General features: G+C 35.4%; 1 protein-coding gene across 4 annotated transcripts; it reads left to right on the top strand.

Moving 5' to 3' along the window:
* Positions 1 to 4,212: 4,212 nt before the first annotated feature.
* Positions 4,213 to 12,671, top strand: LOC112512628 (CBS domain-containing protein CBSX1, chloroplastic-like). Of its 4 annotated transcripts, none has more exons than XM_025118686.1 (8): positions 4,213 to 4,569; positions 5,678 to 5,765; positions 5,844 to 5,908; positions 6,681 to 6,729; positions 9,889 to 9,941; positions 11,102 to 11,217; positions 11,578 to 11,635; positions 12,475 to 12,646. In XM_025118686.1, the coding sequence occupies exons 1-8, from the start codon at positions 4,345 to 4,347 to the stop codon at positions 12,547 to 12,549; spliced, it is 729 nt and encodes a 242-aa protein (XP_024974454.1). In that variant the 5' UTR covers positions 4,213 to 4,344; the 3' UTR covers positions 12,550 to 12,646. The 4 variants fall into 4 exon arrangements, with proteins under 4 accessions (XP_024974454.1, XP_024974452.1, XP_024974456.1 ...); XM_025118684.1 differs by having other exon boundaries at positions 11,566 to 11,635; XM_025118688.1 differs by having other exon boundaries at positions 4,221 to 4,569; positions 5,681 to 5,765; positions 12,475 to 12,671.
* The last annotated feature ends 1,003 nt before the right edge of the window (positions 12,672 to 13,674 follow it).

Here is a 13,674-nt window from a genome sequence, read left to right as displayed (position 1 = left end):
AGTTTTAAGAGTTTAAGAGTTTTAAGAGTTTAAGAGTTTTAGCCAAATGCTTTATAATATAGTATAGATATGTGTGTGTGTGTGTGTGTTCAAACGAGAACATCTTCATTTTACGAGAACGCGATAACAACATTTTACTATAGACAATCACATGTGATACCAAATCAGAGACGCGGGCGATTTCTGGCGTGATCTTGGTTGCGGGCCAAGTCGTCCTTACACCACTAAGCCCCCTCACGTGTATTGTCACATGTGATAAGGGTTTTGTTAATATGATACTGTAATCCATCAAGACCATCACATGTGATGCTAAATCATAGACGCGGACAACCTTTGGCGCGACCTAAGTCGTAGAACACGTCTTCGGCATACCAACAGATCCCCTCACACGTATTATCATATGTGATAAGAGTGTTCTTACGTTCTCGTAAAATAAAGATGTTCTCGTTTAAACCCTTCTCTCTCTCTCTTCATATATGTGTGTGTATAATTTTGTTTTTGGGCTGGAGGACAGAAATGGGCCTACAGACGGGTTGTCAGTTTGGTGTGAAAAAAGCAATGGGAAAGTGGTCCACTTTTGCTAATCAAAAATTCTTTCAGTTTTTGGTCGGTTTCTGGTTTTCACGACACTTTATTGTCTTGCTGTCACTCCCACCCACCCATCATTGCCTTCCATTTTTCTCTTTGCTAAATACTTCTATACCTTTAATTCATAACTATTACTATTTACTTTTTTAAACTCAAATCAATACATGTCATATATGTATATATATATATACACACACATGTGTGTATGTAATGATGTAATGTCAATGTATGAAAGAAATTTATTAATAATCAAGGTTCTAAATGGTGTGAGACGTGGTATGACAGTAAGATCAAACCTTTAATATTATGAGTTACAATGAAGCCTTGCCATTTTTCAGGCATGGATTAAAGCCTTGCCATTTTTCAGGCATGGATTAAAGCGAAAAATCTGTATGTGTGTGTGTGTGTGTGTATATATATATAGTGTGTGTGTATATACATATCTATATGTTTGTGTGTTGAACAATAATGATAAATGAATTAAGTTCATATAAAACTATAAATAAAAGAAGAAGTATGCATTAATAATTTGATAATTAAATATACAAAGGTTACAAAAATGATATCAAGAGATCGTGACAAAAATAATGTTTTATTAATGTTGCAAAATCCATATATTTGTAATCTAATATTCTAATATCATATATAAAAACATATGCTAGATTGGATTTGATTATATGTATCATATAAATAAACTACCATTCCATGTAATCTTCATCATTTATGTCGAAAAGTATTTTGATATCGGAACTGAATTCAAAGTCTTGTTCACTTTCCACTTGCGGTTGATGAATTCCTGATACTGGTGAATAATTAGAATCATTAATATTTAATTTAATAAAACATAAATTATATATAGAAAAGGGGGGAAAAATAACACGCATTAACTATAACCTGCCATAATGCGCCATACTGCAAGCCACACATCAAAGTCGTGCCACGGGCTTTAATATGGTGGCAATGCCTCAATTTTAGAGCGTCATAACATGTTTTTTAGAACCTTGGTGATAACGAAGTTCAAATACCATGTAAAAAAAGTTTATTTAGAAGTACTACATCCTCTTCTTACAATTCATTATATGCATGTGTGTGTGTGTGTGTGTGTATATATATATAACTTTTCTCTATATAGGAGTGGGTTCAAATGAAAACACCAAGAGACAAAGGAAAACGTGACACGTGTCTCACACATTCAGAGGTTATTCATCATGAATAATGTATCACTTATGATGATTGTGTATTATTCATCTCGAATAGTGAATCAAATTAACATAGATCATGATCGCGTATTATTCATTATGAATGTTGTATCATTCATCATGAATGTTCCACCTTCGTTATTCATATTGAATGTCTTTTGTTATTCATACTGAATGTGGACGTTGGGAACACATGCCGCACTCTCCTTTGTCCCCTGATTCACAATCGAAAATCGGTATGCAATTGAACTTCTCTCTCTCTCTCTCTCTATATATATATATATATATATATATATATATATATATATATATATCAATATCAAATTTCATTTTTGCATTTTCAATGCACCGATGTATCTAAAAGAGATTTGTTTAGCGACAAGTTTCTTCTTTATTATTTATGTAAAGAAAAAATAAATTGTTTGGTACACGTTATTATCATCGCTTTCTAAAGTTGTGAAGGAATCTTGTAGAGGATTTGTTTTCGATATAAATGTAAGCGAGTACGAGACATGATGCAAAAGCAATGAGCATATGCATTGTCGGTCGCATCTCGTGCTCTCTATCCAGATAAAAAAAAACACATAAATATGTAACTGCTTTTATAATTAACATACTTTGTCAACAAACATCATGTGCCCTTTTGTGAGAAAAATAACATCGGATGTGTGCGAAAGTAAATATGTTGTGACATATGCTATGTATAGAAACACTCAAATAATATGAATTCCCATTTTCTAAAAATTTCAGAACATAACTTCGAAAGCCTAATTAATCTGAAATTAAGATAAAATATGCTCGTGGTTATGGAGGTTCACTTGCGATGACTACAGACTATTTGTGGTTGCCAAGAGGATTAGTCAGTACGAGTAAGTTAGTCCGGAAACCCATGATTACTGAAAAAAAAAAGATAGGACACTACTGCCTTTTCATGACGACCTTTTTTGAAACATTCATCCAAAATTATCCAACTTCTTCCCTTCAACAGCTCAAAACTAATGGTCTGTAACATATATCATAGATTTCCAGTCAGAATCGAACATACATACAGAGTTTATTGTGTATATGCATGTTCAAGAAAAAAAAATGCAGAACATAAAAACTTGTTACCTTAAAGAATTCACTGATCTGGCGCTGCGTTTTGCTCCAAACTACCTCATCCATTCTTATAAGAAATTCAGGAGTGTGGGGTTAGGAAAAAACACTGCGAGACTAAGCAATTTATATTTACTTAGACAAAAGGTTGAGTTTCGATGAGCATGAGAAGGTGAAAAACGTAAGAAGAGATCTCCACCCTTGGATGTACATTAGAATAAGACGCACCAATATAAGATGCACCAGATCAATCCCCGTATCAAGCGTGATGCATCGGTCATTGTTTTCGCTCTTACCGGGTAAAATTCTTGGTCTTTGCCATAGTCATCAGGTAAGGTAATGTGACTAGGTAAGCGCTTACCCAGGTAAGCATTTGGTAAACGGCCTCTAAGACAAAGTGATTATAATTGAGTTAGTTTTATCTGAATCTATTAAGTTGTCTTTAAATATTAATATGTCTTAATAAAATTAAGATAAATTGTTGTTTGATTTCTTAATAAATAATCTAAACAACAAAAATTACCATTTTCACCTTGTATCTATATAAGTGTTGGATGGAAATAAATTGTTTGATAAATAATTAAAATGACAAAAAAAAAACTAAAATATATAAATTATTTAAAATAACATAAATAATATGTATTCAATAAGTTAATAACGCAATAATACGTATTATTGTTTAATTACGATTATTAATTTATGCATGTCGGTAAACTATTAATTTTATTTATTTTTTGATGCAACATGTGATTAACTAAAATTTGTAGGATAATGGTAATTTTGGAAAAAATTCTCACTTAATGCATTAAGATATGACAGAGCAACTTAACATGTTAAGTCAATATCTTAGTATTAAGTTAAAATTAAACATGTTAATATAACTTAACCAATTAAGCTAACCTCTCATTAAGGTAGCGTTTAGTATGCATAATGAATGAGACAAAATATGAGGAGACAAGACTGAACATGACAGTACTAAATTGTATGTCCTACGTTTGATACCACTAGAACATGACTGAGTTAATTGTATGTCTTGCGTTTGGTAAGCTGTTAAAATGACCAGAATGCCCTTAAATGTTGGTTAATTTTATTTTATATCATATAATGATTGTAAATGACACAAATCAATCGGAATATATTTAAATAATTTTATCTGATGTAAAGTAATAAGAGTGATTTTATCCGACTCACAAACTTTAGGGAAGAAGCCCGTAATTTTCACACTACAGGGATGAAAATTTCAATTTTTAACAAACTGGAGGGACTAAAAACGTAATTTACTCTTTCTGTTTTCTTTCTGAAAAAAATACCGATAACTTTTAGGCCAAACGTGCTGATAGCAGATACGGGAAGGCGCAAACCAGAAAAAAGGTCCACAAATTCCTCTTTCTCGTTCTGCTTCCGCCAGATCACCGCCGGGGATCGGCGTTTGTTATCTCATAAAACACCGGCACCACCGTAGATGGCGTCAACTCCTCCGGTCTTCGATCACGTCTCTGTTTCTCTACTCCGTACTACCGCCGCCTCCCTACCGGCCACCGCTTTCTTCCACCATCAGATGCCTAGTCTAATCTCATCTCATCCAGTGCTCGCCTCTAGACTTTCTTCTTCGTGCCGCCTTTCGGGGTCTCGTAGACCAGCTCTCACCGTCGCTGCAGCTGCCACATTGATGTCTAGTTCTGTGCCGGTACAACTCTTCTCAGTCTATGTTATGAAAATTATGTTTCGGAATTCGGATATTTGTTTGCAGCACAGTCCCTATATTTTCAATGAGTCTACGTGTTCGTTAGGTTTAATCTGCTTCCGATATAGATATGTTGGAAAATTTACTGTCAATATTAAGTTGATATGTGTGTGAGCTCGCCTTCGTGTAATGCATTAATTACATTCAATCTTTAGTTGACTGCTTCTGTATTAGAAGGTTTTTGCCATATACAGTAAAAAGACTTAGGCGTTGGGCGTGATTTTGAAATTTTAGTACGTTTATTGTAATTTTTACAATGCCTGTAGTGTTGTAAAATCAAATGCAAGTTAAAATTAGTGAAAAACTTTAAATATGTTTTTTTATTAACATGGATATCTAAACCGTTATGCGAGTCGAGCCGACTAATCCTAGGTCGATCACCTGCTTTGCAGCTAGCCCTGAACCTCCATGGTCACATGGGGATTTTTATTCTTCCTTGGATTTGAACCTGAGACCCTCAGACACTTTTAACCTTTGGAGTCAAAGTTAACCAATCATGCAACAGACATAGATGGATAGTGTCTAGGAATAAATGTGTTCCTCAATTAATTTACATGGTGCAAGGTCACAGTTACACGTGTTAAGGAACCACGTTGATTGAACTGGGGCTCAGATGAAACTTGCAATGTTCATTTGTAGTAATTTTCACAGAGTATTCTCTTGTTTTCATGGTTTCTTGCAGTCCATAAATATTAGGTTTGTTGATTGTTTGTTTCTTAAGACATGTGAAACCTCACCTGAAGCTGAGTAAAATCGAAGAAGGGGTGGGGGGCGGGTTGGTTTGAAATAGTTCAAGATCTGCTCATTTATGAATCATTGATAGTTCATTCTGTAACTAACAAGTGTGGAATTCGAAGTTAGGATCTTTAGGTTATTTTGAGCAAGTTCCAACCACTTGCGGTAGCTTAAACAAGTCTTGATTATTGAAGAATGAGAACAAATGTAACCGGAAAACTCATTGCAGTCTTTATGCGCATGTGCGTCTTTGTCAACGAAGCTCCATTTGTGTTCATTTATTTCACCTCTAAAAGGTCCACTCTGACAATTCCAGCAGAAAAGTGGAGTATTGATTGTGGGTGATTTTATGACCAAGAAAGAGGATTTGCATGTGGTAAAGCCCACGACAACTGTAGATGAAGGTATTAGAGTGTTGGTTAAAACAAATATCATAGATCACTTCGATATTCTTGTTTATCTAATTAACCTTCTTCCAACAGCATTGAAAGCTCTTGTGGAGAACAGAATAACTGGCTTTCCTGTAATTGATGATGACTGGAAACTGGTATGGTTTTCTTTCTCCTGCCATAATTTTAATGCATGTTATCTTCTAACAATTAAGTTGTATACCATATATCATATTTACGTAAAAACACAATAAGTAAAATTAGATAATATGGTGGTATTTCATCTCGATGGTTTTAGGGTGAAATGGCTTGCAGGATGAAGCTGAAACAGTTGTGCAAGTGGTTGCTCTTTATTGTGTTTGATGGGTCTTAAATGGTAGTTGGTTCTCAAAGGGAAGGCACAAGAATTTAGATCCTATTTCATCATTTTATCATGTGCCTGTCTCTCGGCTGTAATCATGGAACAAATATAACTAATTAAGTTATATTTGGGTTAAAATGGTATATTTGGGATTATGAAAATATAACATTTCATTCCATCAAAATCCCAACTTATTGTGAAGGAATGTTGAAACCCCTTATTTGTGGAATTTGGTGGATTATGAAGATCCCTTTTTTAAAAAAGAACGAACCAAACGAGGAATGTATTTTATCAAAGAAATTTAACATTCCAATTCCATCAGATTCCTTCAGAATCTGCGAACCAAACACCATCTTCTCTATTGTGGAGTCATAAGAGAAGGAAATAGTGCTGTCATGTGGAATTATAGAGAAATCTCTTATAGGGATCTTACAATCTGTGCTTTTATGACTTGTATGCTAGCATCATAAGCCGAGTCTTTTTAATATTTAGACCATATATGTTTCTGATGTCTGCATGGAAAGTTTGTCTATGCTTACGAAGTATTCAGAGGTTCATTGTTGCTTCAGGTTGGGGTGGTATCAGATTATGACTTGCTAGCACTGGATTCTATATCAGGTAAGACCTTATTTGAAGCAGCTACTTTATCATCTATTTGACATGTTGAAATCTAATAGCACTTGCATTTTTTGACATTAGTTAATATATTTTTTTCCCCAACACCACCTTGTTTGGATATCACTTTTCAATTCCATTTTTCCTACTTGAACCTTTTCAGTATAAAACTCTTTACATCATTGCAAGTTTAGGATCTTTTGCTCCCCCTTTTATTGAATAATTAACCAAGTGAATGCACTTTAATGCCTTAGTCTTCAGATTTTGTGGACGTAAAACGAAAACCTTTTTTTCCCTGCGGAAGTCATGGGAAACAACATTCGAAGGGTGGAACTTTTATCGTCCACTTATTGATGATCCCCTTAATTCATCACTCATCAGACAGTGCTCAAATGTAGGATTTCAACTCAGTTCTGTAGGTTAGCATGAGCAAATCTCAGCACTTGAGCAAACCCAGCGAGTAGTAGAAAATTCATTAGTTGGAGATTCTGCATAGACTACCTAGCCTTGAACAAATGTGGAGAAATTTCAGATCCTGGTGATAGATAGGCTTATAGACAAGTTCCATAGACCAACAACATTCTCTAAAATTGATTTGCAGTCTTGCTACCAGCAGATCCACATAAAGCAAGAGGATGCTCCCAAACACACGAGAGGCATAACGAGTTCTTAGTAATGCCATTCGGTTTGACAAATGCACTGACCACGTTCCAATCCCTCATGAATAAGTTAATTCATCCCTACCAACAGAAGTTTGTGTTAGTTTTCTTCAATGGTATTTTAGTCTATAGCCAATCTATGAAAGGAACAAGTGACCACCTACAGCTAGTTCTGGCAGAATTGCAGAGGTGGAATTCATACGTTAATCAGAAAAAAATGTCTATTTGGCCAGGAAAGGCTAGAATATTTGGGACAGGGGGTACCAAGTGGAGTATGGGTAGGTCCATCAAAAATTGCACCCATGGTGTTGTGGCCCGTGCCAAAGACGTTGCGAGAACTACAAGGGGTTTTTGGGTCTCATGGAGTATTTTCATGGATTTGTCCAGGGATACGACAATACATGGCCTGCAGCCTCACTCACCAATAGCAATACCAAAATAGCACAAAAGAAAAAACAAAAACATAATTTTAGTTCCTAAACCCAACTCATGTGACACGAACTACAAAACGAAAAAAGGGTAGAAAAATGAAAGAAACTCAAAGATCAAGGTGTCATTACACCCCCAAACTTGAGACATTACTCGCTCGAGTGATGGTGAAGAGAAAGGAAAGAGAGGAGAGAGAAGACCAAGAAAGGGGGAACAGAACAAACACGGAAAAGGAAACCAAAGAACACGGGAACATCATATCCATATGTCATACATTAGGTGAAACATCCCTATACCATTCACCTTATGCCTGTGCACACCCAACTATCACCACATCAATTCCCATAAGTTAGACTAAACACCCTTTATCCACTAATGGAAACACACAAACTTTTGTACCAGTAGGACTTTCAGGGGTTAAGATCAGTAGACAGAGTGTTGAGGTTATGTCATTCTGATGTCGATCAACTGGATCTGAGACTTCTGCAGTTAGAAACATATCTACTAAAACATTGTTATCTGAAAGGATAAACAAAGTGCAGAGTAAACTTTTTATTCTTAAAACCGAACACCTTGCTCAAATATTTTCTTAAGGATGTGGAGCATGCTTCTTGACAAGCTTTCTTCTCAAAAGAATCTCTTCACTCTCTGGTCATTTACCTTAAATTTGGATCCGGTTCTTTCATTTTTTTGGAGGACAAGCCATGTGGTAATTGGGTATATTTCAATCAGTGTAATGATCCTCCCCACCTGGATCTCAGCTTCCCAAGGAATAGTTTTAATCTGGGGCTGAAAAGCAGCATTTCCGCCCTGGTTTTAAGTTTTTGAGCTGGATACTCTTATCATGCCATTTCTTTACTTTCTCTTTATAGCGCTTTGCATTCTCATAGGCCTAAAGTCTAAATTTATCCAATTGATTTAGCTGCAATCTTCTTGGCTCACCGGCTGTCTTCTGGTTGAAATGGAGCTCCTTGATAGCCGGTATGCTTTGTGTTCAACTTCCATTGGAAGGTGACAGGATTTTCCAAAGATAAGACGATATGGAGACATTCCCAAAAGGTGTTTTCAAAGCTGTTCTGATTGCTCATAAGGCATCATCCAATCTCTTGAACCAATCTTTCTTGCTGGGGGTCACTACCTTCTCATGAATCTTCTTAATTTCTCTGTTTGCTAGCTTCGCCTGGCCATTGGTCTATGGGTGACATTATACTTGGCTAACATCTCCGTATCCATCTTTTGACAAAATGAAGTCCCTCCTGGCCAATTCGGACATCTCTCTCCTACAAACGTGCCCAAACCCCCTCAGTCTTCCCTCTTAAGTATTTACATGGATAGGTGCTACTCCCACTCTGGATTTGGACATATGAGAAAAGATGTTACTAGAACTGGAGGCGTTTTGGTTGGCTGGTGGAAAGAACTATGAAGATGAGAAGATAAGTAGAGATGGGGTCAGAAAATGGAGATATAGCAAGTAGAAAGGAGAAGTCAACCGACTACTATAGTAGATAATGTTGCTGAGATCCATAGAGCTTGTGGGATTTGACCATCTTAGCAAGTCAACTGAACATCGATAATTTGAAACCTTCCCTATAGTTTGGATTAATGACGTTGAGATGGAAAACTAAAGACAACATGCATTTGTAGCAGGTAACCAGCTAGGCATTTTGTAAACTTCTAATGTAGCCAGAAATGAACGTAGGAAGTTATTCAACCTCCGGCACATACTCATAATATCGAGGCAATCCTAATGAAAACTTAGGATCCATGCGTGCATCACATGTGCCATGTGATATCTGTTAAAAATTGCATTATTTTTGTGAAATTGGTACTCCATTCATACTTAACGTTGTCTAAACATTAGCAAATATTGCGTCCATTGAAAAACGGCTGCACTTCCTTTCTCATCATAAGTCTTTGTTCAGAAGTTAGTGGATCCTTGAAATCCTTGCAAATATAATCATCTCATTTCTATATTCTCAACTCCATCAGTTCCTGTTTCTTTTGCTAGTTTGTTCCAATATGATCTGTAATTCTGAGTTTCTGACACGCTAATCCATTCTGATATTTTCTTTAGGCACTTTACGAGCTGAAACTGACATGTTCCCTGAGGTCGATAGCACTTGGAAAGTATGTATGAATCATCTATGCTAAAAATACTTTGTGAGCATCATTTCACTTGCATATCTGCTTCTGTCAGTTAGTTTTGTTATTTTCTTATCTATTGATAATTGAAAGGCATTCTATCTAGGAACTTGTACAGTTGGTACCTTTCTGACTTTCTAAGTGATCTTGAGCCCTATCAGCATAATCTCTCTGCCATTTTTTGGGATAATATTCAAATAAGTCACTGAAGTTTGTCAATAACGACAAAGGAATTAAAATGTGAAAGAAGGCCAACCAATTTTCAGTTTGGTGTCATTTATACTAAATCTCGGGTAAAATGACCATTTTACCGTCTTCTTTAATGATAGAGGATGCAAAATGCAGGGGATTTTGCAAAGTTTTGAGACTCATTTGAAAATTAATTTTGAATATTGAAAAATATGGAATATGACTTTTACAACGCGAGTCATATTTATCCCCACCACCGGCAGACATTGCACCACCACTGACAGCCACCATACTACCGCCCAACTCCCCCCTGAGACCACTGCCCTCATCCACCCCCTAGGGTTTCTTTTTGCAAAGTTTTATGCATATTTTCCCAACCAAAGTTTACATTTTTATGTGTTGACCAGTGACTACAAAACAAATTTAAGTCAGGGGTATTTTTGTCTTTTGTTATAAATGACACCAAATTGAAAGTTGGTATTTGACACATTCCACAAACTTTGGCCTTCATCTCTTCTTTTGGGGGGGTGGGGGCCTGTGGGGGGGAGGGAACTTGGAGACTGAGAGCAGGGGCAACATTCCCTTAATTGAAACAACCATACATGTCTGCTAACTTGGTTGCAGCAGAAAATAGAGTGAGATTAAGGCCAATCTACCTTTTATGTCTGTTCCGAACTTGGTGTGATTCTGTTGGTTCGTTTATCAATTTACATAACCGAGTAGCCAGAAGCCAAAAAGTGGTAAATTACTAAACTACCCGTGTTAAATTAAAACCCTAAATTCTTTCCCAATTTTTTCACCCACCAACCTCACTTTTCCCGTCCAGTTTTAGTCCCGTCCGCATACCAAACACACCCTGAGAGAACAATTTTAGGTTCAGCATTACGCTGAAGTAGATTCTGTTATCAGTATGCTATAGTGTCTCCTGTCTCTCAAAATCTAAGTAATGGTTGCAGACATTCAATGAGGTACAGAGGCTACTCAGTAAAACCGACGGGAAAGTGGTTGGCGATTTGATGACTTATGCCCCGTTAGTAGTTCGTGAAAACACCAATCTCGAGGATGCCGCTAGGTTTGCTCGACCTTCCTCTATATTTTTTAATCCCCGAACTGTTCTATTCGTTATTATTTCATCTACTTCTTCCGTCCCAAAATATATGTCCACGATGAAAAAGACACAATTTTAGAAATATATAATTACTACATTTTTTATTTAACGAAATGACAATTTTACTCTTACTAATAGCGTGAGTATCTTTACCTTAAAGGGTAGAATTAAAAAGTACACACCTACTTTTAAAAGTGAATACTTATTTTGGGATAAAATAGAATCGTGGACACTTCTTTGGGACGGAAGAGGTACAAAATGCTGCAAATTTCATCCCACTTTCATCACAAATACTATCTTATAAGATAATAGTTTAAATGTCAGATTGTTGCTTGAAACCAAATATCGGCGCTTGCCCGTTGTAGACGGCGAAGGGAAGTTGGTAATATGATTTCGCTCGTCTCTGCTTTGATTTCATCTTTTTTTTCAAGTTATATAATATTTAGGAGCCGCTTCAAATAAAAAGACTAAATATCGTGAGAAGGGAAGGTTAAAAGAAAGTTCATATGTGAATCATTGAAAAAAATCCGAAAAAATCTATTCGAAGATGCATATATGAACCGATGTTACAGATTATTCATATGGGTTCACATATGTATTTTTTCAAATAGATTTGTTCAATAATTCACACTTGAACCTTTCCTTAACCTTCCTTTCTTACATCCTCACGATATTTAGCCTTCTTTTTTGAACCTCATACATAATATTTAACAACAAATGCTATGCACATTCTCACCTTTTGTGAGATTTAAACCCTTAGAGAGCATCTGCAACAGGCATGCTATATTTTTTCTCTTCTTTCAAATTCGTTCTCTCTCATATTTTTCTCTATTTCAGATGAGAGTTTATCATTAGCTCTTAGAGCAAACTTTTTCCAAATCTCCAAAATTTCTAAAATAGCATAGCTGCTATATTACAGCTTCTCCAACCGCCCTGCTATTTTTAGAAAATTTTGAATCTGGGAAAAGTTCGCTTCAACAGCTATGTTAAACTCTCCTAAAATAGAGAATAAAAAATATAATGGAAATGGAGAAATCTCCAAATTTGGAAAAGATGAAGAGCAAATACAGCATAACTATTGAAGATGCTCTTAGACGTCCAGTGGGGTGGAATTTACCAGTAGTCTGGATGGGATGGATACTGTTTGGACGAACGACCTTTCGATGATTTCATCTTTGTTTCTTTACGATAAGTCGATAACCCTTGATTTCGTAAGTGAAGGTTGGGATTATTACAAGAGGAAACGTGGTAAGAGCTGCCCTGAAAATAAAAAAAGAAAACGAAATGAAAGCATGACATTAGAACTTGGTTTGTATATGTAATATTGTAATTTATGATACAAAAGGTCTACATTTATTAATAAAGTCATAGGGTAAAACACCCATTAATCGCATTCGAGAAAGGTGGATTTTTTACTATTTTTTGCGTTATTGTATTCTATACAGTATCCAAAAGTAGGGGTGTAAATGATGTGAATCGAGCTCGAAACCCAATTTCCAAGCTTGATCTCGACTCGAAAACTCACGAGTAGTAAAAATCAAAGCTCGATTCGAACTCGATAACTATTTCTCAAGCTCGAACTCGAACTCGAACTCGAATCGAGCTCGAAACAAACTCGAACTACAACTCAAATCAAGCTTAAACTCGAACTCGAATCAAGCTCACCATTGAAATTTATAATATTTTAGTGTCTTTTTCTTGTAAATTTTAAAACTTAAAGGTGTTATCTTAGTTTTTATAAAACTAAAGGATCAATTTCAAACTTCATCATCAAATAGACAATCTCACTAACCTTTTTTATGGGCAAATTGCATGAAAAAGTAACGTACTTTAACTTGATTCCTATTTTGGGTAACGTACTTTTAAAACTTCCATTTTGGTACCTAAGATGTAAAGTTTTAAACATTTAAGTACCTGAGTAACTGGTTGAAGTATTAACCGATTATCATGTTGATGTGGCGAGTGATGTGGTATCCAACTCGGTATTATTTGTTGACGTGGTCAGTGACGTGGATTTTTTTAAATCTAAAATTAGTCTTTTTTTTAATCCAAAATTAGTCTTCAAGTGGTTACCCGGGTACTTCAATGTTTAAAACTTTACATCTTAGGTACCAAAATGAAAGTTTTGAAAGTACGTTACTCAAAATAGGAATCAAGTTAAAGTACGTTACTTTTTCATGCAATTTGCCCTTTTTTAGTTGTGATTTTAATAAAAAATAATTCATTAATTTTTATAATTAAAAAATGTTTAATTTTTGTTTAAATATCTAAAAATATAAGACATTTTTATCATTTACATTTTACAAATTTTATCATAAAAACTGATTATATTTTAAAACTAATTATATATAAAATAATCGAGTATCTCACGAGCTTTTCGAGTCGAGTATTGGGTAGCTTGACTCACCTCATTAATATGTC

The sequence above is a fragment of the Cynara cardunculus genome (assembly GCF_001531365.2).
Source record: "Cynara cardunculus var. scolymus isolate 2C chromosome LG 5, CcrdV1, whole genome shotgun sequence".
Classification (NCBI taxonomy): domain Eukaryota; kingdom Viridiplantae; phylum Streptophyta; class Magnoliopsida; order Asterales; family Asteraceae; genus Cynara; species Cynara cardunculus.
The sequence above is the reverse complement of the archived record's forward strand: the minus strand, read 5'-3'. Positions and strand labels throughout refer to the sequence as shown.